Source organism: Populus alba, chromosome 1 (assembly GCF_005239225.2).
Source record: "Populus alba chromosome 1, ASM523922v2, whole genome shotgun sequence".
Taxonomy (NCBI): Eukaryota; Viridiplantae; Streptophyta; class Magnoliopsida; order Malpighiales; family Salicaceae; genus Populus; species Populus alba.
The window spans coordinates 29,235,230-29,263,023 of record NC_133284.1 but is presented as its reverse complement, the minus strand read 5'-3'; the positions used below and the strand labels follow the sequence as shown (position 1 = coordinate 29,263,023).

At 35.8% G+C, this 27,794-nt stretch overlaps 5 protein-coding genes across 15 annotated transcripts; 4 read left to right on the top strand and 1 right to left on the bottom strand.

Moving 5' to 3' along the window:
* Positions 1–1,201: 1,201 nt before the first annotated feature.
* LOC118032919 (uncharacterized) lies at positions 1,202–9,791 on the top strand. Of its 8 annotated transcripts, none has more exons than XR_004684741.2 (8): positions 1,203–1,501; positions 1,604–1,866; positions 1,961–2,176; positions 2,272–5,523; positions 5,734–5,915; positions 6,002–6,128; positions 6,236–6,283; positions 8,199–9,791. XR_004684741.2 is itself a non-coding variant. In XM_035037717.2 (7 exons), the coding sequence occupies exons 2-7, from the start codon at positions 1,660–1,662 to the stop codon at positions 6,081–6,083; spliced, it is 3,861 nt and encodes a 1,286-aa protein (XP_034893608.1). In that variant the 5' UTR covers positions 1,202–1,501; positions 1,604–1,659; the 3' UTR covers positions 6,084–9,791. The 8 variants fall into 8 exon arrangements, 6 of the variants coding, with proteins under 6 accessions (XP_034893608.1, XP_034893607.1, XP_034893606.1 ...); XR_004684739.2 differs by having other exon boundaries at positions 6,002–6,146; XM_035037717.2 differs by having other exon boundaries at positions 1,202–1,501; positions 2,272–5,257; positions 5,336–5,523; positions 6,002–9,791.
* Positions 9,792–11,409: 1,618 nt separating this feature from the next.
* LOC118032920 (tubulin beta-2 chain) lies at positions 11,410–13,456 on the top strand. The gene is made up of 3 exons (XM_035037718.2): positions 11,410–11,934; positions 12,034–12,303; positions 12,570–13,456. The coding sequence occupies exons 1-3, from the start codon at positions 11,541–11,543 to the stop codon at positions 13,253–13,255; spliced, it is 1,350 nt and encodes a 449-aa protein (XP_034893609.1). The 5' UTR covers positions 11,410–11,540; the 3' UTR covers positions 13,256–13,456.
* Positions 13,457–16,781: 3,325 nt separating this feature from the next.
* On the top strand, positions 16,782–19,111 carry LOC118032921 (uncharacterized). 2 transcript variants are annotated; one of them, XM_073404595.1, is made up of 4 exons: positions 16,782–17,112; positions 17,353–17,395; positions 18,643–18,826; positions 18,871–19,111. In XM_073404595.1, the coding sequence occupies exons 1-3, from the start codon at positions 16,828–16,830 to the stop codon at positions 18,792–18,794; spliced, it is 480 nt and encodes a 159-aa protein (XP_073260696.1). In that variant the 5' UTR covers positions 16,782–16,827; the 3' UTR covers positions 18,795–18,826; positions 18,871–19,111. The 2 variants fall into 2 exon arrangements, with proteins under 2 accessions (XP_073260696.1, XP_034893610.1); XM_035037719.2 differs by having other exon boundaries at positions 16,783–17,112; positions 18,643–19,111.
* A 3,911-nt stretch (positions 19,112–23,022) lies between these two features.
* Positions 23,023–26,171, top strand: LOC118032925 (uncharacterized). Of its 2 annotated transcripts, XM_035037722.2 has the most exons (3): positions 23,023–23,825; positions 25,210–25,283; positions 25,395–25,712. In XM_035037722.2, the coding sequence occupies exons 1-3, from the start codon at positions 23,500–23,502 to the stop codon at positions 25,556–25,558; spliced, it is 564 nt and encodes a 187-aa protein (XP_034893613.1). In that variant the 5' UTR covers positions 23,023–23,499; the 3' UTR covers positions 25,559–25,712. The 2 variants fall into 2 exon arrangements, with proteins under 2 accessions (XP_034893613.1, XP_034893614.1); XM_035037723.2 differs by lacking the exons at positions 25,210–25,283; positions 25,395–25,712 and adding an exon at positions 25,728–26,171 and having other exon boundaries at positions 23,051–23,825.
* Positions 26,172–26,363: 192 nt separating this feature from the next.
* LOC118032926 (uncharacterized) lies at positions 26,364–27,785 on the bottom strand. Of its 2 annotated transcripts, none has more exons than XM_035037725.2 (4): positions 27,664–27,785; positions 27,487–27,589; positions 27,328–27,404; positions 26,364–26,690 (listed from the first exon to the last, which is right to left on the bottom strand). In XM_035037725.2, the coding sequence occupies exons 2-4, from the start codon at positions 27,585–27,587 to the stop codon at positions 26,560–26,562; spliced, it is 309 nt and encodes a 102-aa protein (XP_034893616.1). In that variant the 5' UTR covers positions 27,588–27,589; positions 27,664–27,785; the 3' UTR covers positions 26,364–26,559. The 2 variants fall into 2 exon arrangements, with proteins under 2 accessions (XP_034893616.1, XP_073260688.1); XM_073404587.1 differs by having other exon boundaries at positions 27,487–27,606; positions 27,664–27,763.
* Between the last annotated feature and the right edge of the window lie 9 nt (positions 27,786–27,794).

Here is a 27,794-nt window from a genome sequence, read left to right as displayed (position 1 = left end):
TTGAGAAAAAAAGTTTTAAACTAAAAAATTCAAATTAATTTTTTTAAATATGTATGTGTTTTTACTAGGAACTAATGAATCATGAATTTTAATTTAATATTTATATTTTTTATTAATATAGGTGTACAAACTAGTTTTCGCGCATCTCGACTAATTACACGAGCCTTAAAGTTAACGATTATACAATCCTCCAGTGACTATGAAGTTTGTGGGACTCGAATGAGTAATCTTCAAAAAACAAATCTAAAACTTGACCAATTAAGTAGCACCCTGATCAGAATTAACATATTTATTGTTAACAGTGTGAGGTCATAAAAAACAGAAGTTTTAAAATCCCAAATCAGCTTGTATGGAGGATCCCTTATACTATTTAAAAAATTATGCTATTAAAATAGATAAATTATACAACATTATTCAGTATGGTTCTTAATAATATACTATCTTATATTATATTGTTGACAGTATCAATTATTTTCTCAAACAACAAGTTATAATTTCATTGCATGTAGTATTGGAATAATGATTTGTTTATATTTTATCTGGTATTAATGAGATTGTTAACCTATTCCAAGAATATTATAAATAAAAGAATGTTAATAAATATAATTACACAATAAGAGTTGAAGAATATATTAGAAAGAAACAAATAAACGTTTAAATCTCTCAATTTCTGAAAGGTAAAAGGGTATTGTTTTAATTAAGTGGAAAAAAAATAATTTACAGTACGATGAATTTATCAATGAATAAGTTTTTTGATAAAACATAAATTCCTCGATATATTTCGTGGTTTCAGAAAGAGTACAATAAAAAAGACTAAAGAGCAGTGGTGATAGGCTGATTATTTTGAGTTTGATTTAGTTTTTTAGGATAAAAATTTGTTTAAATTGATTTGGTTTAGTTTTTTCTAATTTGGCTTAATTTTTTTGTTTGTGTTTGGTTTAATTCAGTATTTTTAAAATTTCAAGTTTATAATATCAAAACTAGTAAGTATTTTTAAAATTTTAATTAATTTAATTATTATTTTTTTAACAATTTAATTTTTTAGAGTGAGGAGATTTTTTTCGTTTCGACGCTACAAAAATTAAAGAAAAAAGGCCAGGAAAACATTCAGCTAAAAATCATAACGACGCCGTGTAGCGATAGCCAAAAGAACGAGCATAAACGCACGGCACAGTGAAAGCTAGTGGGTCTCCTATTTTTCTTTCTATTTTCTTTTTCACTGCCTCGTAAATAAGCCCAGCGCCCCTTGAATCTTGAAGCCTTCACACACCAGCCAATCAACCAAATAATCTGGCGCATCTCCTTATTGAACAATCTTTTTCAAGAATCTGTGCTCTCTTTTACCCTTTTCTACTTACCAATGGCTTCGATACTCGCGTTAAATTTACACGCTCCTGGATTCTTCAATTTGAACCCTAACTAACGCTTTCCATTTCTAATTTCTCGATCAAATAATCTGCTGTTTTACCTTTTCCAGGGTTATCTAACCTGCGAGATTCAGGTATGTGAGTTCTTACGCACTGTATTCCCCTTTCTCCCGGTGCGATTGTTTATTGTTTAGCTTTAAGAAAACGCAATTTGATATGAGAAATTGTATTGTTAGGGTTGGATAGATTGATGTTGCTTGGGAGTTGAATAAGCAGAGACTGATACTTTACTATGGGATTTGATAACGAGTGTATACCTAATATTCAATCTCTTGCCGGAGAGTATTTTTGTCCGGTCTGTCGTCTTCTGGTGTACCCAAACGAAGCATTACAATCACAATGTACTCACTTGTACTGCAAACCGTGTTTGACGTATGTTGTGAGCACTACCCGAGCTTGCCCCTATGACGGCTACTTAGTGACAGAAGCAGATTCCAAGGTTTTTCCTTGCATATCATGGTGATGAGTCTAATTGCTGTGGCAGTGGTGTTATGTACGTGCTAATGCACTTGTTTTTTTATTTTTCATTGCAGCCGCTTATTGAATCGAATAAAAAGCTCGCTGAAACCATTGGCAAGATAACAGTCCATTGTTTGTATCATAGGAGTGGGTGCTTGTGGCAGGGTACTCTATCCGAGTGCACATCTCATTGCTCAGGATGCGCCTTTGGTAATTCTCCTGTAGTTTGCAACAGGTGTGGAACTCAAATTGTGCATAGACAAGTACAGGAACATGCTCAAAACTGTCCAGTGAGTCCGGGAAACTATTTATTTAGGATTCAAACTGTGGAGTCGGTTTGTACTTTTGTTAGATTGTTTTTTACTTTCTTCTTGTTCAATTACAGGGTGTGCAGCCTCAACCACAACCTGCCGAGGGTGCTCGGGATGCAACGAGCACAGGTATGCCAACTACTGGTAATCAAGGTCAGGCTGCCATTCAAACAGGAACATCTACTTCGCAGGCTCAAGCTTCTACGACCTCAACACCTGCAAAAGATACCATCCAGCAAATCAGCATAACTACCCAGGCCCAGACTTCAGTACAGGCTGGTGTACCCACTGCAGAACAGTGGTATCAACAGCAGCCGCAATATCAACAATACTACCAGCAGTATCCTGGATATGACCCATACCAACAGCATTATCAGCAATACTACCCATATCAACAGCAAGCAGTCTCACAATACCAGCAACCGCAGGTGAGCATGCATGCTCAGCCCCCCCAACCCCAACCTCAGGTACCCATTAATACTCTACCTCAGAACCTTGCTCAAGTGAATCCACAGCAACTAACTCACCATACAGTTCAGCAACAATCTCTGACCCAACTGCCAGCAAATCCACCAGCCCAGGGTTATCCACCTCCTCAGGCTCAGTCCAATACACAGCCCCACCCAGCTCAGCCTCTACCACAACATGTGCCTCAATATCAACAGCCTCCCTCGCAGATGCTGCATCCACAGCCCCAAATTCAAGCACAGGTTAATTCTCAGCTTCACCCTCAAAAGAATCCTGTTCCTCAATCTCATGTACAAGCTCAGTCACAAACTCCGCTGCCTGTTCTCCAGCCCCTTGCTCCTCAACCCAACCAGACTGTAAATCCTAATCCCCAGCCTCAGCCTCAACATTATTCAGCCCATGCAGTGACAGGCCATCACTCTTATCTACAGCCCCAGATTCACCAACAAGTGCCGCTGGGAGCCCCTCAACATCCTCAAGGTGGACCTCAACCTCAGTCACAACAGCCTGTTCAAATGCAGAGTCAGTTCATTCAACAACCACCTTTATTGCCTCCACCACAATCTCATGCTACATTTCAAACCCCACAACAACCAGGTTTGCTGCCTTCACCTGTTCAAGTCCCAAGTATTCCCCCTGCACAACAGCAGCCGGTTCATTCTCATGCAGATCAACCTGGGCTTCCTGTTCAACAACGCCCTGTCATGCAGCCAATTGTGCAAACAATGCATCAGCAATATTTACAGCACCAGCAGCCTTTTCCTGGACAACCCTGGGGTGCAGTTCACAATCAAGTGCATCAGCAAGGTCTGTATGTGCAGCAGCAGCATCCACAGACTCAGTTACACCCTCGCGGACCGGTCCAGTCATTCCAACAACCTTCTCATGCCTATCCACATCCACAACAAAATGTTCCATTGCCTCGTGGTGCACATCCTCATCAAGCCCAAAGCCTTGCAGTAGGGACTGGATTATCACCTCATGGAGTGCTATCAGTGCAGTCATATCCACAATCTACTGCTGTCATGCAGGCCCGACCGGTTCAGATTGGTGCAAACCAGCAATCTGGAAATATTCTAAAGACAAACAACCAAGTTGAATTTTCGTCTGAACAACTGTCTTGGGTTGCTTCAAGACCAATTTCAGAAAGGCAAGGTGATATTGAGAAAGGTGCAGAAGGTGAATCATCTGCTCATAAAACTATTAAAAAGGAATTAAATGAGTTGGATGCTGGTCTTGGAGCTAATGCAAGTGAGATGAAAACCATAAAATCTGAAAGTGACTTGAAGCAAGTGGATGACGAGAATAAACCCACAGGTGAAGCCAAGGATATTCCAGAAGCGCCTGCAGCAGCAAATGGAGAGCCTTCAATTAAGCAGGTGAAAGATCATAAAGATTTTACTGATAAGCAGAAAGATATTTCTAATGCTGACCAAAAAAAGGTGGAGCTCTCTTTGTCAGAATACATGGATGGTAAGGATGGACTTTCGCTGGAAACTGCCCCATCACACTTTGAAGAGCAAAGTAAGAAATCGCAGAAGGACAAAACTCTGACTTCTCAAGGTTTTGAAGGCTTCCCTCCAAATGGTCACATGCAATCTCAACCAGTTTCAGTTGTTAACCAGGGAAAGCTGCACCCTCTTCCAATTCACCAGGGGCCTGCTGCTCTTCAACAACGGCCAGTTGGGCCTTCGTTGCTTCAAGCTCCTCATGGACCTCCTCGTCACATGCAGTTGCCTGGCCATCCTCCGTCGCATTTGGCACCTGGACACATGTCAAGTCATTATGGTCCTCCTCAAGGGCCTTATACTCATGCACCCACATCTCAAGGTGAGCGAACATCTTCATATGTCCATGAAACTTCAATGTTTGGAAATCAGAGGCCCAACTATCCAGGTGGTAGACAAGGCATACTTTCAAATGCAGTGGGAATGAATGGGGCCCAAGACCCCAGTTCAGACAGATTCAGGTCTTTCCCAGATGAGCATTTGAATCCCTTTCCACATGACCCTGCACGTCGCAATGTTCATCAAGGAGAGTTTGAAGAAGATCTGAAGCATTTCACTGCACCCTCCAGTTTGGACACCAAACCAGTTCCAAAATCTGGCTGTCACTTCGCCTCATCTAGGCCTCTTGATAGGGGTCCTCATGGTTTTGGTGTGGATGGAGCACCAAAACATCTTGACAAGGGATCCCATGGTTTGAATTATGATTCAGGGTTGAACATGGAACCTCTGGGTGGCTCTGCTCCTCCAAGATTCTTTCCTCCCATCCATCATGATAGAACAGTGCATCGCTGTGAAGCTGAAGGATCATTAGGTTTTCATGACAATCTAGCAGGCCGAACAGATTTTGCTCGAACCCATCCTGGTTTCCTTGGGCCCCCAATGCCTGGATATGATCACCGTGATTTGGATAATTTGGCCCCTAGAAGTCCAGGTAGGGATTACCCTGGCATGTCTATGCAGAGATTCGGTGCCCTTCCAGGCCTAGATGATATTGATGGCAGAGCTCCGCAGCGGTCTGGTGATCCAATATCTAGTTCTCTTCTTGATAGTAGGTTTCCACTTTTTCCTAGCCATTTGCGCAGGGGTGAGCTTAATGTTCCTGGTAATTTTTACATGGGTGAGCATTTGGGTGGTGATCTAATGAGTCATGATGCTTGGCCAGCCCATTTGCAAAGGGGTGAACGTTTGGGTCCTCATAACCCGCGTAGTCATTTGCGGTTGGGAGAGCGAGGTGGCTTTGGTTCTTTCCCTGGTCATGCAAGAATGGGAGAATTGGCTGGGCCTGGGAACTTGTATCATCAACAACTTGGCGAGCCTGGATTTAGAAGCAGCTTCGGTGGAAGCTATGCAGTAAGTACCAGTTTTCTAATTTTGTATTGTTAAAATATTATCAGGTTAATTTATTTTGCAAGGTTCTCGTTCAAAACTAATTGCAATCTTTAGATTCATGGAGGCAGAGTAAGAGCATATGTATCCTAATTGAATTTGCTTCGTAAAGTTTTGATTGTTTTTTATGGTCAATATTTATATTTATCTGTTTATTTACTTTGGTATTCTTAGAGTGATTTGCAGTATTCTGAAAACTCTAGAAAGAGGAAATCAAGCATGGGATGGTGTCGTATCTGTAAAGTTGACTGTGAAACAGTTGAAGGCCTGGACTTGCATTCACAGACTAGGGAGCACCAAAAGATGGCTATGGACATGGTTGTAACCATTAAGCAGAATGTGAAGAAGCACAAATCGTAAGCTAGTTCCACCAGTGTATTCCCTCAGATTTATTTGTCAGAAACTTCCGTTACTCTTTCTGTTTTTCTGCTGTATTTTGTAGAGCTCCCAGTGATCCTTCCTCACTTGAAGATACAAGCAAGCTAAGGAATGCCAGTTTTGAGGGACAGGGGAATAAGCATTGAGTCATGGTGGTGCCTGGAAATTTGAATTGCATTGGACTCATTGCAGTTAATTTTGTTCTTTTGGTATTTTAAACTTGGCAACAGTGGTGATTCAACCTTCCATTGCCCATTTTCTGCTTTCCCATTGGTTTATGCCAGTCTTGTCATTTCAGGTTGCTGCCTCATTAAAGAAGAGTTTTCAGACCTGAAGTTCAGTGGCAGTTAAGTTTGTTGGTTTTTGATAATGAAATCTTCATTTTAGAAATGGGCTAGTTTTATGTTACATTATCTTTAATTATCTATTTGAAATTCAGTCTGATCTTATTAGTTCATTGTGCATGTGTTGGTTACCTTCAGTTGTTTGAGATGGAATTTTCTTAGGATGTTTTGAATTGTACCTCTAATCATTGCGATCCCTGAATATCTGAGTTGATCTTGTTGCTATTGCTCAATTCATAACTCTACCCAACTAATTCTAAAGGTCAGCTAAATTGGGTATTTAACTAGGTTTGTGGTACTGAAACATGTATTGTATCCAACTTGTGTTTTTGGAATCAAACTTCCATAGATTGCTTGTAGAACCCAGCTTTTGAGGAAAGGCACTAGCACTGTTGCCAGACTAGGTTTTCTTCCTTGTCTAAAGTTCGGGGTTTTAGGTAGTTTTTGATGGTGCCATGCAATTCTGTCGAACTCAAATAGTGTAGCCTCAACTCTTTTGACAGGGAATGACCACTCTGCTCAACTTCTCTAAAGGTGGCAGCAAAATTACAATAGGTTGTCTGTAGCTCAAACTTCATTGTTAATGGCACTAGCAAGACATTTGACATCTCTTTTTCGTTCAAGCAAATCATTAAGTCCTGAAATTTTAAGATTTAATAAAGTTTTTGATGCTTATATCTAATGAAGTTTCAATTTAGCACGTGATAACTTACTTCTATAGGACCGCAATAGTTTCTTAACTACTTTGGAGATAATTTTGGATGTTTGTAGCTGATCAAACTCTAGCTTTTCTCTCTTCATGTTAATTAATGTCATGTTCTGTGCTGTAGACATCCTTGTCCTCATTTCTTGTTGTTGCAAGAATGTTGAATATTCTTTTCTTGGCCAACCAGCTCATTTAACCTTTTTCCCTGTTTGATTTATATATCCCATCTTTTAATGTCTATATGGATGAACCTGGAACTTCATTAGGTTCTTAACGAAGGAGATTGCTTCTTATGTCATACTGAAATTAGAACTACATGACAATACTTTATAATTGTTTTGTGCCATTTAATTTATGATTGATATGGTTGGTCAATCTTTATGTTGGCCACTGAATGATTATGTTTTACTTATACTTTAAGTTGGAATGGTGCAAGTATTTCCACTTGATTCTCAATGTTGAAAGAATAAAGCTTGAAAATTACGCATTATTAAGAATAGTTGTCGTTAATTCATGGCCAATTTTTGCTAACAATTGCAGCATAATTTTCTGAGATGCAAGTGTGTTCTGCATGAATAAAGTTAGTAAAGATTCAAGGGAATTGAAGTGGATTTTGAAATTCTTAGAAAATTTAGGAAATTGAATTAGTGTTTTGAGTTTCATAGGCAAGTCCTGAATCAAATTTTGTTTGATAGTTTGTATTATTTGAGAAGATATGTGCACTGACCTCTTGGAAGCAAATATGTGAGGATAGCATTTAATTAAGAAGAGCTGTGATACATGGATTTATATAAAAGGAAGGGATGGTTGTGCTGTGTGGAGATAACTTCATATTTTTGGTACTTGAATGGTGTGATGGTTTCTTGGTTAGAAGGTAGCAAGTTGAAGCAATGGCTACTAGTGCTGTCTTTTTCTCCATTTCTTGGGTGGTTTCAACCACATCTTTTATATTTGATACTGTTAGTGCCTTAAATAAAGGATAATATATCCCACCGACCATGCTGTCAGAGAATGCATTTCTTCCAGCTGGTGACTAAATTTCTTAACAGATTTTGTGTTTTATTGAATGAAAATGCTGCTTCCCAGTAGCTCTATTGATGAAATTCTAGTAGTGCTGATTATTTTGGTAGCACGAGGCATTGCATAATGTGGCCTCAATTCATTGACTCTGATAGGTTGATTTTTATTTTCTGGTGAAATTTTTATAATAGATATTTTCAATTCGACCTGTCTTTTTGGGCGAAGCATACAACAAAAAGACTGAAAGTTCAGCGGAAAGGTTTACTCAGCGTCATTTATATATGTGGTGAGGTTTTGTTCAACAAAAAGATGTAAGTTGCAAACTTTTGCTTGTTAGTATTGATGATTTGAATTTTCTTTATCACCGAATTAGAAATTTTTATGTAGATTTTTCATCCTCTTAATGATAAAGCATTTGATTGTTGAAACTGGCAAGGATAGCCATCCTGATCTTAGGAAACCAAGAGGCTTAGAAAACTTATCTGCAAGGTACAAGTTGGCTAGCTGATTTTAGAAAAACTAAGAGGTTCCTAGAATTCTTTATTGGCTGATTTCCATATCATCCACCAGGTGTCTTTGGCATTCCTTGTGTTTTTTTAAGGAAATCAGATTTGCTCATTTCTCCTTCTCTTTCTTGGGGTGGCAGGGGGGAGATGAATCCATTGTACATCAGTTAGTGACTTCAATGTGTTGCCTTTACATGAGCTTGTGATTAAAGGAAAAAAATTGAGTGAGTTATAATGTACCTTCTGATATTCCTCAAAAAAAGCTCCAGACAAAACTTGGAACAATTGGTAATGGTATTCTCTTTCTACAAAGCAAAATCATTGTAAAATACCTTGAAGCACACTTGGGTAGAGAACAATGTTGAAATTTATTTAGGGACAACCACTTTCAAAGACAATCAAAGCGGTTTCGGTTTCTTTTGGCGCTTTAAGATGTTTCAATTTCTGCATAGAGTGGGCACGTGCATAAACAATGCACTGTCCTCTACATTATAGTGGCATTTATGGGTGGTGGTTATTAGGCGAAAGTTGGATAGTATGAGAGGATGCTTGTAGACTTAGGGTGACTTTTCATGAAAGGTTTCCTACAAAGTTTCTGGGATAAGAAAAGGGTTTATCCATGATTTTGAACATCGAATAGAACAGAATCTACCCTGTAGGCCCTTGTAATCACCTGAATGTAGTGAAGGTTTGTGTTGTCTCATTAGGTCTTTTATAGTTTGAACTGCTGGATCCACCTCTGAAAGTTGGTTGCTAGGCGTTGGCATTGTTTTTAAATTTAAAATCACAAGTGTTGCCGAAACTCCATGGCCAGGGAATTACTTCTTTGAGCTATCAAGTATCAACCCAGTGTTTGAATTGTCTAAGTTGTGAAAAAGAAAAAGAACGACTTGCGGTCGTGCTCTTTTAAAGGGCATCTTAAGAAGGTTAGTGCTCGAAATGGGGAACCTAAGTTGCGCTTGGGGTTATCGTTTATTGCATGTTACGTTTCTTTTTATTCATTTTCCAGTAATCTATCGTGGAATTTTGATTTTAATTATTAGAGCTAACCTCGCATCAAGTGTGCTTGTCTCTATGCAAGGAACAGGGGGATGACCTCTTCTCTGGAAAAGAAGCCTTTCGTCGTGGTACTTCTTGTAGTTTTCTTATATATACACCCTTTTATGGCAAAATGTTGTTAATTTTTCAGTTGTTTTGTGTGGAAAGTGAACCGAAACATGTGAAATCATGTGGAAACTTGGGATTGATTAGTATTTGTTCTTTTTGGTGAGGTTTTAACTTTTCTTTGTTCTGATAGAAGTTTTATATTATGGTTCCATTTAGCCTCATCTTTCGCTCATTAAAGGTTACTTTCTGAAAGATTTACCTTTTTCTATAAAATAAAGTTGGTAAATTTAAGAGGGTTTTTTGTCTAAATCGAGTACATGAATTTTAATGCCATTTTATTTGAGCATATCATTTTTTTATAAAAACAACTTCCATCTCCTCTGTCATTTGCTATGCTATTTATTATTTAATGACGTGTCATCTCATCTTAACTCACTGTCTATTACATGGATTATAATCTAACCCATATTGGTACATTGATTTTTTTTTAATTTTATTTACGCAATCAAATGCTTCCTTTATTTGTTCATTTTCTAATGCGAGTATCTTCTTCTTTTTTCTTTAGTAAAAGCATGGTCAATATTAATATTATATTTAATAAAACATATTTTAAATTAAAATAAATAATTTTGAAAACAAATTCTTTTAATCATGGTGAGCTATTTACATCGAGGCTAAAATATATTTTATATTTACATCCTGATAAATTAAAAGTTCTGTTATTTTAACCAATTAAACTCTTCCTCAACCGCTTAGTGGGTTGATTAAAAAGCTTGATATGGTAATTTTTTTGAAAGTATTCAATTGGCATCATAAAAAAGCTTGTGAATTGAAAGGAAAAAAAATGTTAATAGAAAGTTTATATATTCAATTGAGAAAGATCGAAAGCTAGTGTTAGCATTGTAATTTTCATTGGTAAAGGACCCAAAGATCAAGGCACGTGTCAATAGAAATGGAGCTAAGAAATGGAGCTAAGAATTTGACTGGAGTTTTAAAAATTCAATGTACTTGAAACAAGAAAGGCTTAAATTCAACCAATTTATTGAGAAAGGGTGTAAAATTAATATATTAACTGTGTAATTATATCATTTATTTTGTTTTTGTATTTTAAAAGTTTTTTTAAAAATATTTTATTTTATTTTATTTTTTTCTTTACTTTTAATTAATATTTTTTATATATTTTTAAATTATTTTAATAAACTGGTATTAAAAATAATTTTTTTAAAAAAAATATTATTTTAATATATTTTTAAATATAAATTATTTTTAAAAATAATTACAATTATATTTTCAAAAAATTTATTAAAAATATATCTCGGGAAAAGATAAAGGTATTTTAATTCCGATCAAGAATCAAATGTTTATTAATCCGTTTATAACCTTCCTCATGTGTCAGTTTCATTTTCTTTTCCAATTAATTTTGTTCTTAAAAATAAGAGATGATTGGAAATTTAATTTGGAAAGATGTTTTTGAGGGCAAAAATCCTTTAAATCAAATGATTATTTAATTGTTCTTGTTACTAGAATGACTAGTTAATTAGTTTACTAAACTACAAAATACAGGGCTTTTAATCAGCTCTTAAATTATCAGAAAGCATGGAAGGCCGTGTTCTTTTCCAAACGGTCGTACGTCCATGCTGTTCAAGTACAGCTGTAACCCACGAATTTGAAATTTTGAATTTCAAAATCACAACTCACCTTTCAACCGTTGGATTCCTTGAAATAGGGGCCAGCTCCACCTACCATTTTCCAAATAAATATATTTTTCGAAAGCAACCAAAACCCTAATCCCCTTTTCCTTTCCTCTATAAAATCTTCCATTTGGCCGTTTCACTTATCCTCTCATCCTCTCTCTGAATTCAAAATCCTCCCTTCTTATCTGCTGCCGATTTTCATTTTCTTCAAAAACCAAAAGCGAAAATGCGTGAGATCCTTCACATTCAAGGTGGGCAATGCGGCAACCAAATAGGAGCCAAGTTCTGGGAAGTTGTTTGTGCAGAACACGGCATAGACTCCACCGGCAGTTACCACGGCGACTCGCCTCTCCAACTTGAAAGAATCAATGTCTATTACAATGAAGCTAGTTGCGGTAGGTTTGTCCCTCGTGCTGTCCTCATGGATTTGGAGCCTGGAACCATGGACAGCCTCAGATCTGGCCCATATGGTCAGATCTTCAGACCTGACAACTTCGTTTTCGGCCAATCCGGTGCTGGAAACAACTGGGCTAAAGGTCATTACACCGAAGGCGCTGAACTCATCGATTCTGTACTCGATGTTGTTCGAAAAGAAGCCGAAAATTGTGACTGCTTGCAAGGTACTGTAATCTTATATTTAACAAATTAAATAACAATTGTTTTTTTTTTAATTTTTTTATGAGATTTTAATTGCTTTTATTTTAATTTTTTATGTGTAGGTTTCCAAGTGTGTCATTCACTTGGAGGTGGAACTGGGTCTGGAATGGGAACGCTTTTGATATCGAAGATTAGAGAAGAATACCCAGATAGAATGATGTTGACATTCTCTGTGTTTCCTTCTCCAAAGGTGTCTGATACAGTTGTGGAGCCTTACAATGCTACTCTGTCTGTACACCAACTTGTTGAGAATGCTGATGAGTGTATGGTTCTCGATAATGAAGCCTTGTACGATATCTGTTTCAGGACTCTCAAACTCACCACTCCTAGTTGTAAGTTCTACATTCTATGCCCTTAGTTATGTATCAGGTTTGTTTTATTCATGTTTTAATATACTATTGCTTTGTGGATTGTGGTTATTGAGCATGTTAAATGATTGAATTACTTAATGATGTGTTCGTGTTGTCAAGTATTAATTAGTTTTTCATCACAAATGGCCGAGAAATTTGTGTCGGGTGAAAATGTCTTGGACAAGTCACTTCTTCATGCTATTTTAAGTTAGTACTGAACCTGTATTTTTTTTTTTCTTTTGTGATAGTTGGTGACTTGAATCATCTGATATCTGCAACGATGTCTGGGGTTACATGCTGCTTAAGGTTCCCTGGTCAATTGAACTCTGATCTGAGAAAACTTGCCGTGAACTTGATACCATTCCCCCGTCTACACTTTTTCATGGTGGGTTTTGCTCCACTCACATCCCGTGGATCGCAGCAGTACAGAGCTTTGACCGTTCCTGAGCTCACTCAACAAATGTGGGATTCAAAGAACATGATGTGTGCAGCTGACCCTCGTCATGGCCGCTACCTAACAGCATCAGCCATGTTCCGTGGCAAGATGAGTACCAAGGAAGTAGATGAGCAGATGCTGAATGTGCAGAACAAGAACTCTTCCTACTTTGTTGAGTGGATTCCAAACAATGTGAAATCAACTGTGTGTGATATTCCGCCTACTGGTCTTGCAATGGCATCCACCTTTATTGGCAATTCGACATCAATTCAAGAGATGTTTAGGAGGGTGAGTGAGCAATTTACTGCCATGTTCAGGAGGAAGGCTTTCTTGCATTGGTACACAGGAGAGGGAATGGATGAGATGGAGTTCACTGAGGCTGAGAGTAACATGAATGATCTGGTTTCCGAGTATCAGCAATATCAAGATGCAACCGCTGATGAGGAAGGAGAATATGAGGACGAGGAAGAAGGAGAATACCAGGGAGATTATCAGTAGATTTTCTTTTCAACCTCAACTTCCAGTTGCTGGTTTCTTTTCGTCTTTTTGCTATCAATGAATTTGCAGCTAGGGATCAATTAAATATATAGTTGTCATCTTTTGCTGTAATTGGGTACTATATTTGTTGTGAAATTGGGTACTGAACTAGGTAAACTTTCTCGTTCAATTTACGAATTGCAGATGCACCTTTGAACTTCAGATCATTTCTTCAATCTTTTGCAAAACTTGTCGTTTTCAATTGACAACTGGGAACCATTATATTGTTGGAAACAAAATGCTTCCAAACCTAGTGTCTCCGAGCACTCGCATTACTCATTCTATCGTTAGATGAAATATTTTTCACAGTAACTGAAGTAAAATTTGTGATTTAACAAATGGTTAATTTTGGTCCATGAAAGTTTGAGAATGGAATTCTGGTTGCTCTAGAGTGAGATGTGTTTAGACTTGCCTCGAACACCCTGAAAGTGGGCTTAAAATGGTTAACTTTATTTGTTATATTAAAATTAAATATAATTTTTATATATTACAATATTAACATAATACACACATATAAAATGACATCTTAATTATTATTTTATACATGTATGTATACTTCAAATATATAATTTTTTATGAATATTAAATAATAATTGAATAATAAATACTTAAAATTTGATAAATAGAAAATAAATATCTAAAATGTGACTTGTGAATACTGGTTGTCGTCCCCTTTGTATGTGTTTTGAAAAGATTTATAATATGTATATAGCTTCACAGCTTCAATTTTGATGTGTTAAGAAAAATATATTAAAATAATATTTATTTTTAAAATTTATTTTTAATATTAGTACATCAAAACAATCTAAAATTATAAAAAAATATTTTAATACAATAAAAATTTAAAAAAAAAAAAAACACAATCTACTACTTCAAAAAACAAAATAAAGTCTTTTAAGCTTGATGAAACAAAGTACATTTTTCATCGTTTTAGTTTCACATCACTATTAAACGGATACATCAATAAATTTCTAACATACACTTATCGGATATTTATTTATGTTTATTGATAAAAATTAAAGTTCAGAAACTTAATATATCGTAAAACAAACTAAAAGTAAAAACAAGTTTTCAACGCAATTTGAAATTGAGTGCTATGAGATGGTGTGATAGTCCATTGTCTTCTATGACAAAAAATAATGAATTTTTGATAAGTAGAATGAACTTCAATTAAAAACAGTCATTTTAATATTTTTTCAAAATCTTGACATTCAAATCAAATCAACCAAAAATAATAATTAATTTTCAACCCAGATGCATCCCCAACATAGATTATCAACTGTCCTGATAAGTTTTTATATTTATTTCTTAAGTGAAATAATTATTGCCCACCTTCTGAACTCCAAATATTATCAAGTTCTTTGAAAACATGTAAAAAGCCTTTTTCGAGGTGATCGAGGTAAAATTGAAACATAAAAGAGGTTGATCAAAAAAATTAGTTTATACTAGATGATCCATGCTAGTTCAGGGATTAATTTTTTATTTTCATAAAATATATATATAAAAAAAAATCTAAGACCCAGGAATTTTTAATCCAGTTGCAACACAGACTGAACAATAAATTTATAATATTAATAATAATATTTAATCTGTCAACTCAAATTTTTATATTTTTTAAACTTTTAAAAAATATAGTTTTTTTTTATAGTAATAATAGTTTTTAAAGTTTAATAATAATAATAATAATTTTTAATTTTAACCTTCACATGAAATTTATTTTTGTTTTTCAATATTAATAATTATTTTTTTTAAATTTAATAATTATTATATTAATAATTTTAACTATAATAAAAAATAATTATATTTATAATATAAATAATTATATTTAGAAACTTAAGATCCAAGAGCCTTAAGTCCTTACGCTGGATCCAAGAGAACTCGCCGAATCTATTAATATCGAATCTTGACACAGATGTATTATTTATAGGTCCGAATGTCGAACCTTAAAGGATAAGACAAGGCTAGAAGACCCAAGTAACTTGGGTTTGACACCCTTGCCAACCCAAGTAACTTGGGTTTGGAACATAGTTATTAAATACGGACTGGTCTGGCGGGTCGACCCGGTGGCTGGACCGGTCTAAGTTTGTCAAAAGACCGGCAAGTCGACCCATGACCCTAGCAAACCAAGACGAGACCCGGTGTTTTTTATTATTTTCTTTTCAAATGTGATATTTCTCCTATACCTCTTTTTTTATATATTTTTTAGTTGGTTATTAATAATTTTTAAAGTTCACTATATAAATATTATAAAAGTATGTTATTTTTTCAATATGGGATTTGAAACCCTTTAGTATATATATTCTATGTTTTCAAGAAAAAAATTATTTTTTCAATGTGAAATTTGAAATTTTTTCGTTTATATACTCTATGTCTACAGGAGAAAAAAAGTTATGTTTTTTTTAATGTAGGATAAATTTTTTAAAAAAATATTCTTTTAAACTTTATTATTTATAACATGTATAGCTTATATTCACATGGATTTTTTCTTAATTTTTTCATATGAAATATTATAACTTTAATTTTTTAAAAATAAAAATCCAAGTTGACCTAGGTTAACCTATAAAACCCAGAACTGAGCCAATTAAACTGAGTTTAATAACTTTGGTCTAGAGCTCCTTTTCTAGCCTCAAGTTACTTGGGTCTAGAATGACATGTAGACCCAAGTTAATAACAAAAATAATAAGAATAATAATAATAACAATAGCAAAAAACATCAAAAAATTTATGGTTGTTCTTCAATATTAATAAAGTTTTGTCAAATTTATTAAAATGATGTTTTAATAATATCAATTACAGTAAAATAAAAATATTTATAACATAAATAAAAATATTTAATATTAATAATTTTAATTATAATAAAAATAGAAATATATAATAGTATTTTTAATAATAATAATAATAATAACAACAACACAAATAATAATATTTTTAATTATAATAATAATAATAATATATATAACACAATTAATAATATTTTTAATAATAATACTTTTAATTGTAATATAAATAATAATATTCATAATACAAATAATAATATTTATAAACCTAAGATCCCATAATCTTGAGTCCTGAAATCAGATCTAAGAAAATTGAGACTTAACGCAAGATCTATTAGTCATAAGTCAAACAACAGACTTAAGAATTTTAAGTCTTGATGCCGAATCCAATAAAATTAAATCCTGGCATTAGAGTTATTAACCTTGAGTCCGGATACCAGACCTAAAAATTATAGGTTTAGATGATGAACTTATTAGCTTTAGGTTCTAACCTCCAATCCAATAGCTTTTTTAGTATATTGTATAATAGTTGAAGGGGAGCAAGTTAGAGGTTGACCAAAAATAAAGGAATTAAACTTGGAGGACTAGAAAGAGTGAGTGCTTAATTTATACGGGTCAATTAACAAATAAATGAAAACTTGGAGGCCATCCAAGAAAAACAAAATCCAACCTCACGCACGCTACACTGTCGTTTAAGGGCAATAAATAAAAGACTTGAGGAAACACCCCCTTTCAAAGAAAACCTTGGAAGAAAAAATGGGTGGCAGTCTCGTCGCAAAGAGAGCAGCGGTGTCAGCCCCAAACCAAACACTAAGCTTATTCAGATTATCATTCTGCAACTTGCTAAAAACCTTCAGTACTTCTTCTTCTTCAGCAGCTGCTGAAAACCCTAAAAATGAGACTTCAAAACCGAAGCGAAGAAAGAAGAAGAACCTCTTCGAGGTGGCTCAGTTTCTGCCTAATTGGGGAATCGGATACCACATGGCTAAATCTCATTGGGCCAATGTATCTTACGAGATCACCAAAATCAATCTCTACAAGGCAGTGGATCCTTCCCTTTTCCCCACGCTCGTATTTTGAGTTCACAAATCAATTCTAAAGTATTTAGCAGGGTTTAGGGTTTTTGGCTGGTCTGATTTTATGGTCATTGCTGTCAAGTTTTGATTTATTTTTCTTTTTTAAAAATGGTTTTTGGGGATAATTAGATTATGCTAAATTCGGAGTATTTTCCTCCTTTTGTTCGAGGTTCTTCTTGGTTTAATGTGTTTCTGATAATTGCAGGATGGTAGGCATGGAAAAGCATGGGGGGTAGCTCACAAAGATGGTCAGTCTTCGTTATGCAATTTTCTGAATATTTTTCTTAAATGTTTACTATTTGATATCAGTTTGGGTGTTTAGCCGTGATATTCCTATGCTTGCTGCTTTGTTGTGATGCGTTTGTCCTTTTGACGGAGCTGTGTGGAAGTTATGTTTTGTTTTTCGTTGTTAGCTTTCTTGCTAAAGTAACAGCTCCATCCAAGGTTTAATTTGTCATATAAAGAAGTGAAAATAAAATTCCTATTGAATGCAAGTTTAGTGTCCTTGCAGGTCAATGATAGATTGATGGAGAGGGGTGTAAGTGTGGGGATGTATCCCAACTATAAACACTGCATAACAATCAATATAGGCAGGAATAGGGAATGCTTTTTTGTTGATTCTGATTCAATTTGTAGGTTCCAATTCCATTAAAAGTTGTAGTTCAACTTATCACATTGTTTCAATACTTTGCGATAAATCTTGAACAAGGATCTGGTTCACATGGATTTGCTCGTGCAGCACAACCACTCTCTAATTTTACTGACCTGTGTCAATTGCTTATTGATTGGCCCTGGAAACCATAATCAACAGACACATGTTACTTCCCTTAATTTATATGGAGAAGAAAGCCCTTTCTGGATCGCTTATCACGTGATTAAAAGTTAATTTATTCACCATAATTTTTCAAATTTCTAAGTTCAATAAGCTGGATAAACAGTCATGAAAAACAGTTATTGTTCGAGCAGGTTTAGCTCCTTTTAGGTTCTAGGAATTTGGGTGGTTGGATGAAAAATCTTTTCTCTATCTCCCCCTATCAAAAGGTACACAGAATTTTATTCTTGGATCTATTAGGAAATCATCTGGCCTGTTTTTGTTTTGTAAGACCAAATATAAATTTTGGTTATGCTAGTTTATAATAGGAATTAAAAATCTTGTCCAAACTTTTTGTGGAGCTTGCCTAGGTTGAAGATCGTTTCTTGGGTAATTTAAACTTTTTTAGAATTATATTTTCCAATAAGGTTTTCAGTGAAATTCCTTTTTCCTCTACCACATGCCATCTCCTTTTTCTGATAGTATATGCACGTTGAATGACTGTAGATGACAGAGTTTGCTTAAGTTTTTTTCCCACCCTTCCCTTCTTGCTGGTTATCAATGCTTCTAGTGTCAAACTCTTTTAGTTGATACTTGTAACAACTGCTGGTTACTTAGTATTTTGTCCTATAAATATCTCTCTTTACGTCGAGACATAGATGTTCCTATCATTATGTAATACAGGATTACCAATTGCTGATGCTCCCAAGAAGATAAGTGGAGTTCACAAGCGTTGTTGGAAGTACATTCCAAGCTTGGCAAAATCAATTGAAGGCAAGGCAAGCTCACCAAAATCAACAGAAACTGCTTCAAAGACTGAAGTCCAGGCAGCTTAATCCTTTTTTTTTTCTCAGTGAGAAGTGGTGGACTGACAATACCTTCTCTGTTGTCTCTGTGGGGTTGATTCCTGGAGTTGTGAGAGTTGCATTTAGCTGGGAGGTGTTTGTGTCTCTGGATGTCGATTCAACTCCATTTTTTTTTTAATGTATTTGATGTTTCTGTTTTTCGATAACATCCTTTTTAGACATTTTACGAAAAAGAACGGTTGTTAGATTAGACAAAGTAAGAAATGGAAGTGGAAGACAATAGAAGCAAAGATTGAGCACTGTGGACTTTTGTTCTTTAAGATTTTCCTGAAGTGGGATCTCTTTTCTTTTTTCTCCACAATAAATAATGGAGTGTCTCTAGATTGTATCGGACGTCCAGTAGCGCGCTGCCTCTTTGGTCACTTTGAAGCATGGTTTTACTGGTTCCATTTCCAGTGTTTCGCGGGCGTTTCGGATTTGAGGTGGCAATATCATCCTTGCGAGCATTTTTCTTAAACAATAGGCGTGGACTAATAATATACCCAGTTGAACCGGTGGAAACCTGATCTGCCTTGTAAAAACTCCATAAGCCGATGATGTTGAAGGTGTATTTTTCGCTTTAAATAATGCGAAGCAACGTTTCCTTGAACATTAAAAAAATGAACTGGTAGTGGGGAATTTTTAGATGTTATTAAAACTGGTTAATCTTGAAACTTCCATTGATTATCTAGTTTGTAGCTTACTTGATGAGTTTAAATATAACGTGACAACTAGTAAAGGCTGGATTTTTTTTTTTAAAATATTAAAACAATAATATATTGAATAATCCTGAGCTAACCTAGGTTAATCATTAAATTTATGATATGAATCATAGATATAACTATAATACGTCTAACTCGGGAGATCACATGTATCTGTCTGTTCCCTTACTTTATTCTCTTCTTAGCTAGGCCTTCATTGGTTTTAGGTCGGAAGGGAATTTGATACTAAATTGAGAAGTTATGAGAGAATATAGGATTAAAATGAAAGAAAAGGACTTGTACTCAAGTAAGATGCAATTTAAAATTCAATTGAAGAGTAATTATACAATCAAATATTAATTTGAAGGAAAGTGACTAAAAAAATAGTTTACATATGCAATATATGCATCAACTTGAGAGACACCATATTGAAGAGGCGTGTGCAGCTCCTTCGATATTTATTAATGGGTTTTTTAGGTATTTTTTGAATTATTTTCGCTAGGGTTTTCTTCCTAGACAATGCATGTCGTCGTCTTAGCTATGGTGTAGCTCCGACAAACAATTTTTCTTCTCTTTTCTTCTCTTTTTTGTTTTCTTTCATTTCATTTGCTGTCTCAATTGTAGAGCTGTTTCCCCCCCTCAAATTCAATTTTACCCCCTTCAATTATAATGCTTAGGCTAGCTCACTTCCCAATTCGAGTACTTGTTACTTTTCACGGAACATCTTGCGGTCCTGGTGGTCGATCGATCCTTTTCCTCGCTTGTAGAGGAGGATGCTGGAGCAAAGTCTGAAGTTGAAAAGAACTTTGTATGCGCATGCACCCAAAAAGAAACTACTTTTTACGTGCAATGATTAAAGAAGTCCAGTCCAGAAGTGATAAATATATATATATATATATATATATATATATATATATATATAGCATTTCAGTTTTAATGTTTTCTTCTTAATTTTTTTTATAACAACAACTATTTCTCCAATTATTACGTAATTAAAATCATTATATAAACTTTCATGTCATTCAAAGAGAGGAACCATTTGTATCGATTCAAATTTAACTATAAATGTAATACCGCAGCCTCTTCTCGTAAAATATACGAGTTTACTTCATAAATGTATTCCCTTGTTAAGTACTAAATCAGCGTAAGATACCTAGAAAGTTCTTGACCTTTGAAGATGTATTCTCCCTGTATAAACACAACCTCACAGATTAACCTGATTGCTGATCATTCCGACTTCCATTTGCTGTTTGCATCGTCGATCAAAGCCTTGCTCCAAGCTTACTGAACTGAAAAAAATATGGGCTTGTGATCTTTTATACCACTATTATGTATCGACTTGTTTTGTTGTTTGACATGGCATGTATTAATTTATCCAGCTGGGGAGCTTGTATGTGAGCAGTAGCCGATTGATCTTTGCTCATACTAGCTCATTGCAACTTCTGGGAAGCGATGCTTGCTAGAGAATCACTCGACGAAAGATGGAATTAAGTACCATTGCAAGACATCAGAGGTTGTTGTGTAGATACAGTGGACGAGTTGAATATATATTGAAACTGATGAATGCATGTGGCCTCGCTCGACAGAAACACTGTTGGTATCTCATCGGATTCTCTTCTTCAGCCTCAGTTTTTTACTTAACTTTGCTCAGAATCATGCTATCAAGCTTGCCGGCATTGTTGATCTCTACTCCAGTTTGGCCTTTGGAGAAGGTACACTCATTCTTTATCTATCTGCTACTACAAATACCTATTCTTTCATTTCATGTGTCGAACATTTCGTACGCTAAATTAAATAATCTACGTAGATGCAGGAGTTTATTTGCCAAACCTGTGTGCCAATCCTCGCCGTGCCATGTACCAGACTAGAAGTAATGGTGATGCAGCCCCTGCACCTATATGGTGGTGCAGATGTCGCTTGGGCTCCGACAGCCATTTGATCCCGTCACTGGAGTAATTTACTTTAATTTTATCAATTAGGGATCACGTATGATCTTTAGTTAAAGAAGAAGAAGAACACACAGCTTGTTTCCATATATGTTCTGTCCTACAATCACTGTGTTAATTATAATTAGTAGTCCTTTCCATGCATGCCTGTAGGGAACTTAGTGTTTTGGAATGATCTCCAACATAATTATTTCAGTAAAATATTTTTCCTCAGCAATCATCAACTCTGCTTTCGCTTTAGAGCATAAGAAAAAGCTTGTAATGTCTATCTGAATCAACACTTTGTCCATGCTCCATAGCAATGCATGCGGTCTGTTTCTATAAACAAACTCCAATAAATCACACATACATTGTTGCTGTAAATTCCCAATTGATAAAAGGAAGAAAAAATAGCAGTAGAAAACAATTGCACTCCATGTATTGCATAAAAAGGAAGATATTCTGGACAAGGAGAAGACAAAGTTGTTTTGACCGGTCTCCGGCTTCCACTTGGCCATTTCCAACAGGTGTTGGATGTCCAATTCCTCCTCCTCGCAGGGCCACAGTGAAAAGAAGGCTTCCACTTTGCCTTGCATCCCAAAACTTGAATGTCAGGTGGGGCGGGCCAGAGAGTGGTACCTCGTTGTTTCACAAGGGTCACTTTCTCGTTCCATAGCAAGGGGACAAAAAATGACACGATACCTTCTTTTGTCTTGAGGGGCTCAGGGTCCCTTCAGCTCTCCTTGAATAAGAGAAGCTATTGTTCTGTAATTGGGTTCTAGATTTTTTCCATGGCCTTCCCTCTCTTCCTCCTAGACTTTCTTTTGCATTTGCGTCTTCGATTAATTGTATTGGGCCAGACTTTGTTTTAAATGAGCTCACATTTCAAAAATAGCTACACTATCATTATGGTATACTTTATTGGATGAATCCAAACTAATTTGTATATATTTTAACTAATCTCATAAATTATAAATTTTAAAGTTAATAATCATATAAATCTCGAGTGATTATCATATTAACAATTACAGAGCTCGAACTTGACACCACAATAAATCAAGTTATACAATTTTGTAATATATATATATATATATAATTAATTAATGATTATCATATTCAACAATTAATTTAGAGTTAACTTCATGTGCTTAAAAAAATTGTTTTAAAAATAATATGATTTTTTTTAAAAAAAGGGTTAAAATAGCTCTTATCTAAGTTTAAAAAAACATTTAATTTAAAATTAATTTAGTTGGACTTGATTTATTAATTCATGACTCAATTAAAATATGGCTTAAAGAGTTTGTTTTAAAATCGATGAAATATTAAGTTTTTTTAAAAAAAGATTAAAACCATTGAAAAAAATGAGTAAAACCGTACAACATTTAAACTCATGGCTGTTTAAGAACGTCCAACCTGGAATACATGCCTTGTTTAATAACTTTGGTTCTTTCTCTGTTTGTTGGCCAGTAGCTAGGAGGAGGAACATTCCTAGTGTTTATCAAGCAGCATTGACAAGTGATGAGCTGCAAAACGGACAATAAATCTTTTTAATTTCCTTAGAAAAAAAGATAAGAAAAGAAAAGGACACCATGATTGATTGTGAGCCTCCTCTTCTGTAGAACATAATAAATAAAAAGGAAGATAATCTGGTTAATAATTAATACCAAGAGAGGAAAAGATAAAACTTGAGAGTTTCAATTCATTATTCCCCACAGTTTCCATAATAATTCTGCTCTGCACCACCATAACAAAAGAGGTTTCCTTGCGTTTCCTTTTCACCAACACTGCCATAAACTGACACACAGATATTGAGAGAGGGAGAGAGAGGGAGAGTTTCAGAAAAGGAAAGAAAGTTGAGAAAGAAACAAACACCACCTGTATCTCTTGCTTCCCTTTAACACTCCTTCATCTGTCCTAAACTCTGAACTTAGCCCTCTCTCTCCCTCTCTCTCTTACTGCTACCTCTCTTCTCTTGAGAATTGATGAAGCGAATGCTTTAAAGAGACCCTTTAGGCTAACCCCCAGCCTTTGGCACTTTCATCAAATTTCTCCTTTCTGGGTTCTCTCAAAATGCCAGCTTCACACACTCCCCATTTTGATAGAGTTCATTTCAGTGCCAGCAGCAGTGACATCTCACTCTCTGGTGAGATTGGGGCTCATAGGAACTCTTCAGTGTCAGATTGCTTGTCAGAGGTGGATTTAGAGAGTGGAGCTTTGGATATGGAGGTGCATTTGGACAACAAGACTCAGAGAGATTGTAGAATTTGCCACTTGGATTTGGAGACTAGCGAGCAAGAATGTGGAGGAGCTATTGAGTTGGGGTGTTCCTGTAAGGGTGATTTGGGTGCGGCACACAAGAAATGTGCAGAGACTTGGTTCAAAATCAAGGGTAACACGTGAGTAAAGACTAACTTTTCCATTTTCTTTTTGTTAAAAGAGTTTATCTTCCGTTGTTGAATCAGTCTATTTGTCAGAAAATCAGAATATCCATGCGATGGTTTTGACGAACTCTACATTATGGTTGTGAAAAAGTGTTTCTAAGCTATAATATGTTCTGCTTGTTAAAAAATTCTTGTTAGAGTTTTGTTGGTTTTTGGAATTGAAGGCATTTTCAGTTCCAATTTGTTCGATCCAGCATGTAGGTGACTTGAAGTGTTTGCAATAGGATCTTGGGATCTTCTTGATTATATTGCTCTGATTTGTAAATTTACTTTTCCCATTTCTGTAGTATTTCTTCTGAGTTTTTATTAATCATTAATAGAAACCTCCCCTTGAGGAGCAAGAACAACAAGGCAACATAGAGTCAGTTTTGGATTAAGAACAACAAGGGATATGTTAAAGAACTTTTCTTTACTCATTTGTTATCTTTTTGTATAATTGGTTTACTTAGAATAATTGAAGTTGCTGAGGGTTGAGATTAATTAAGTGAGAGAAGTATTGTCTTCTACTGTTTCTAGTGAAAAGTAACCAAGGCATAAGTTTGTAACGCTTGAGTTAGATCCTTCTTGATCAGTGACAAGTTAAACTCAACAATTCCTGTTCTGATTATTTATCTAATTAATCACATATCAGCACATTCAAATCTCCAAATGTACCTAGACAAAGTTTCTCAGTTTCCACCTTGTGCTCGACGTTAACCCAGCTAACCACTCTGCAGCTACTATTAGCTCTTGTTCCTGTCATGCTGCGGTTATAGCTGTCTTTTTTCTTTTGCTTCTTTGTGACCTAGTCGAATAAGGGGGAACAGAACTGTAAAATTTGAAGGCCATGTAGAAATCATGTGGAAGTAGCGATTCTTGTGGTCACCCTGACTTGAACCAAAGCTAAGTTTCCAAATAAATCACAGCATCGAAGGTTTATAATGGTTACATATTATAAAGCATGAAGTGTGGGGACCAATGCATGCTCATGCACTTGTCTCTATGTGCAAGTATTGACTTTGAGAAGTAGACAAGTGCTTCTCTACTAATATGCAAAAAATTCTTCTGCAGAAATTCTGATTCTATGAATGTCTAGAAGTAAGTGTCTTCTTCTGGTTTATTGTCTCTATCTATGCACATAACATTTGATTGTCTGTTTCCCATGATCAGTTGTCCTTGCTTTACTGAAGCACGAAGCTTCAATTATTGTACTCCTTTGGGCTAGGTTCACTTCAAGTTTCTTGATGACAATATGAATAATTCACCTCGACAAGATTAATTAATCTTCGGCCCAACATCCTTTATCTGATCATGTTCTAATTCCTGATGTTTGTACAAATGATCCAAGCTTTGGAAACAGGCAGGAGAATTTTGATTGCAGTAATATGAAATTCAGTTTAGGGAGATTCTCCAAACATCAGGAGTGCTTGTTATGTATGCAAACTTCTCCCTTTGTCTTCCATTTGTGAATCATTACATATTCTTATACAGAACACAGATCTTCATTTGGCTCTCATTGCCTCTCCTTTTCTCTGTATATAACAGCCATTTCTTGGGGATTTTTGTCATGCTATGGTGGTTCTGCCCACTGTCAAAGGTGTTGTCGTTTCTCATTTACTGAAAGAAGTGTGTTTTTCCAACATGTTGCCTTCGTTGTCTGTAAGAAGGGGTTGTATATACGTGCCACTAATTTAAGCTTTCTGCAGTGAGTTTTGTATACATTTGCTGCATTATGCCAACATACCGTTTTAGCCAAAAACCCAACACGTTACCTTGTTCGAGACTCCATGTTTAGTTTTATGGCCATTTAATTTTGATTAAAGCTCTAATTTGTCTTAATACCGTTGTGCTCCACTGTATTTGTTCCTGTTTTCACAGGACATGCGAGATATGTGGTGCCACTGCACTTGGTGTTGCAGGCGAGCAGACAAATGTTGCACATAATGCTAGTGCTGCAGTCTTATCAGCACCAGCAGGTCCTCTGATCCTTGTGGAGACCCAAACATTTTGGCATAGTCGCCGCATTATGAATTTCTTGCTTGCCTGCATGGTGGTGGCCTTTGTCATTTCTTGGCTCTTTCACTTTAAAATCCTCTCTTGAACGGAGAAGCAAGTCGTGGCATTTTATTGGCATCAGGGACGAGGTGCGACTCCCATTCCATCAAGTGCCTGTTTTTGATGCTCTATTCCTCCTCTTAGCCTGTGCCACATCTGTAACTTACCCGTGTCTCTGTAACTTACACATAAATTGTTGGCTTCTTTACTTGCAACTCCTGCCTGTTGTCCTTTCTATGTTTAAGAGCCAAAGTTTCCAATTTTGGATGATTGTAGTATCTGGAGCAGAGATGAATCTCTGTTTGGTTATTATCACGCCCAGGTTCAAGCAATGCACTACCTACTTACCTAGTACCTAAATTCCAATTTGCAGCAGTTCTATAAATCACTTGGACCATTCTGTGATTTTCTACATATCAAATAGGGGCATAACACACCTTCGTATGAGAAGACGGGAAAAAACAAAAAAAAAAATGCCTGCTTTATGAATAGCTCTCCGTCTCTGCTTGACTACGATAGCAGAAATATCCATTCAAAATGATACAACACGAATTATATAAGAATCACTGACTAAATTAGATCAAATATATTCAGCTACACTCATAAAAAGTAGGTTACACATCAAGATCTCAGTCGGTTACATCAATCTCAACCATTATTTTGTATCCATATCCGTGGGATTGCTTCTATAATCATCAACAGCCTTGTCCAAAGTGCTCCTGACATGCTGGCACATTACCATCAAATTCTGACATGCATCCTTCAACACCTCCCTAGCTGGATCACCTGCAAAAGGTACAGGCAAGAAATCAAAACTCAAAAAACATAAATGGGAAACCAGAAAGAAAATTGCAGTAGTTGCATGATCATTTAAAAGGTCAAGGTCTTGTGAATGATTGGCAGAGAAGATACATGATTCATGTAATAAGATTGCTAGGTATTGGTTAATTTGCATTGAAAATCTTAATAGCACCTTGATCACAAACTGTTACCAGGAAGGAAATAGGAGTGGGGTATTCGATCAAAGACAAACTAGTTTAGTTTAGCGAAAAGAAACACATCTCAAAGAGGAACCCCAACATTTGCAGCAAGCTGCTAGCGAGATTCTTAGAGTTGGACTGAGAAGAGTTCCTGATAACCAATAACTGGGATAAGACGGATCAACAGAACAGTTTGGCTTCAACTCTAATCTACAAGTACATGCCCAGAGAAGGTAAATGAACCAAATTGAAATCCATACAGTAATTGAAACTGGGAAACTACGGCTTAACAAAATCCAAAATACATAAAAATAGAATTATCAATTGTCCTCATCATAACAGAATCAATCTAGTCTTGAAAATCAGGGGAGATTCTAACAACAATGTATGCATAGGTAGTAGCATTAGAGAGGAGAGGAGGAGAGGGATGATTAACGACCTACCTGTAGTCTGTACTCGAATATTAACCTTAGCATCAGAAGGATGAGGAATGCTGTATCCACAGAATGATACCCTTGGACTGCAAAACCAACACAACCATAATTATTTCATTAAAACAAACAAATAAAAATAAAAATTAAGGGACAAAGAGGAGTAGAGACTCTTGATTCAAGGCGAATCTGACAGAGTTTGCGAGAGTATGATCTTCGTCTACAAAACAGAAGGTTGCGCTGCTTGGATCCCTCACTGAACCGTGCTCCATTCCTAACCAAAAACAAGATCTTTTTATTTTATTTTATTTTTAAGGTTGGATAGAGAGCATCTCTTTCGTCTCTTACCTGTTTATTATTGTGGACGCTCTGATTTCTGTGCTTCTTTCTTTCTCCACTCTTCTTCTTCTCTGTCCAAAACCCCAAAACAGCTAAACCCTAAATTGTGAAACTAGGCTCGGTCTTACTTAAGTGTTTGT

Bases quoted from the DNA above. Each gene is read 5' to 3' on its own strand.
- LOC118032920 (XM_035037718.2), top strand. From the start codon at position 11,541: ATGCGTGAGATCCTTCACATTCAAGGTGGGCAATGCGGCAACCAAATA. The intron at 11,935-12,033 runs GTACTGTAATCT...TTTTATGTGTAG, and splicing joins AAATTGTGACTGCTTGCAAG to GTTTCCAAGTGTGTCATTCA. The intron at 12,304-12,569 runs GTAAGTTCTACA...CTTTTGTGATAG, and splicing joins CAAACTCACCACTCCTAGTT to TTGGTGACTTGAATCATCTG.
- LOC118032925 (XM_035037722.2), top strand. From the start codon at position 23,500: ATGCCAGCTTCACACACTCCCCATTTTGATAGAGTTCATTTCAGTGCC. The intron at 23,826-25,209 runs GTGAGTAAAGAC...CTTTGGAAACAG, and splicing joins TTCAAAATCAAGGGTAACAC to GCAGGAGAATTTTGATTGCA. The intron at 25,284-25,394 runs GTATGCAAACTT...TGTATATAACAG, and splicing joins ACATCAGGAGTGCTTGTTAT to CCATTTCTTGGGGATTTTTG.
- LOC118032921 (XM_073404595.1), top strand. From the start codon at position 16,828: ATGGGTGGCAGTCTCGTCGCAAAGAGAGCAGCGGTGTCAGCCCCAAAC. The intron at 17,113-17,352 runs GCAGTGGATCCT...TGATAATTGCAG, and splicing joins CCAAAATCAATCTCTACAAG to GATGGTAGGCATGGAAAAGC. The intron at 17,396-18,642 runs GTCAGTCTTCGT...TATGTAATACAG, and splicing joins GGGGGTAGCTCACAAAGATG to GATTACCAATTGCTGATGCT.
- LOC118032926 (XM_035037725.2), bottom strand. From the start codon at position 27,587: ATGGAGCACGGTTCAGTGAGGGATCCAAGCAGCGCAACCTTCTGTTTT. The intron at 27,405-27,486 runs GTCTCTACTCCT...TTGGTTTTGCAG, and splicing joins AGATTCGCCTTGAATCAAGA to TCCAAGGGTATCATTCTGTG. The intron at 26,691-27,327 runs GTAGGTCGTTAA...TACCTTTTGCAG, and splicing joins TATTCGAGTACAGACTACAG to GTGATCCAGCTAGGGAGGTG.
- LOC118032919 (XM_035037714.2), top strand. From the start codon at position 1,660: ATGGGATTTGATAACGAGTGTATACCTAATATTCAATCTCTTGCCGGA. The intron at 1,867-1,960 runs GTTTTTCCTTGC...TTTTCATTGCAG, and splicing joins TGACAGAAGCAGATTCCAAG to CCGCTTATTGAATCGAATAA. The intron at 5,916-6,001 runs GTAAGCTAGTTC...TGTATTTTGTAG, and splicing joins AATGTGAAGAAGCACAAATC to AGCTCCCAGTGATCCTTCCT.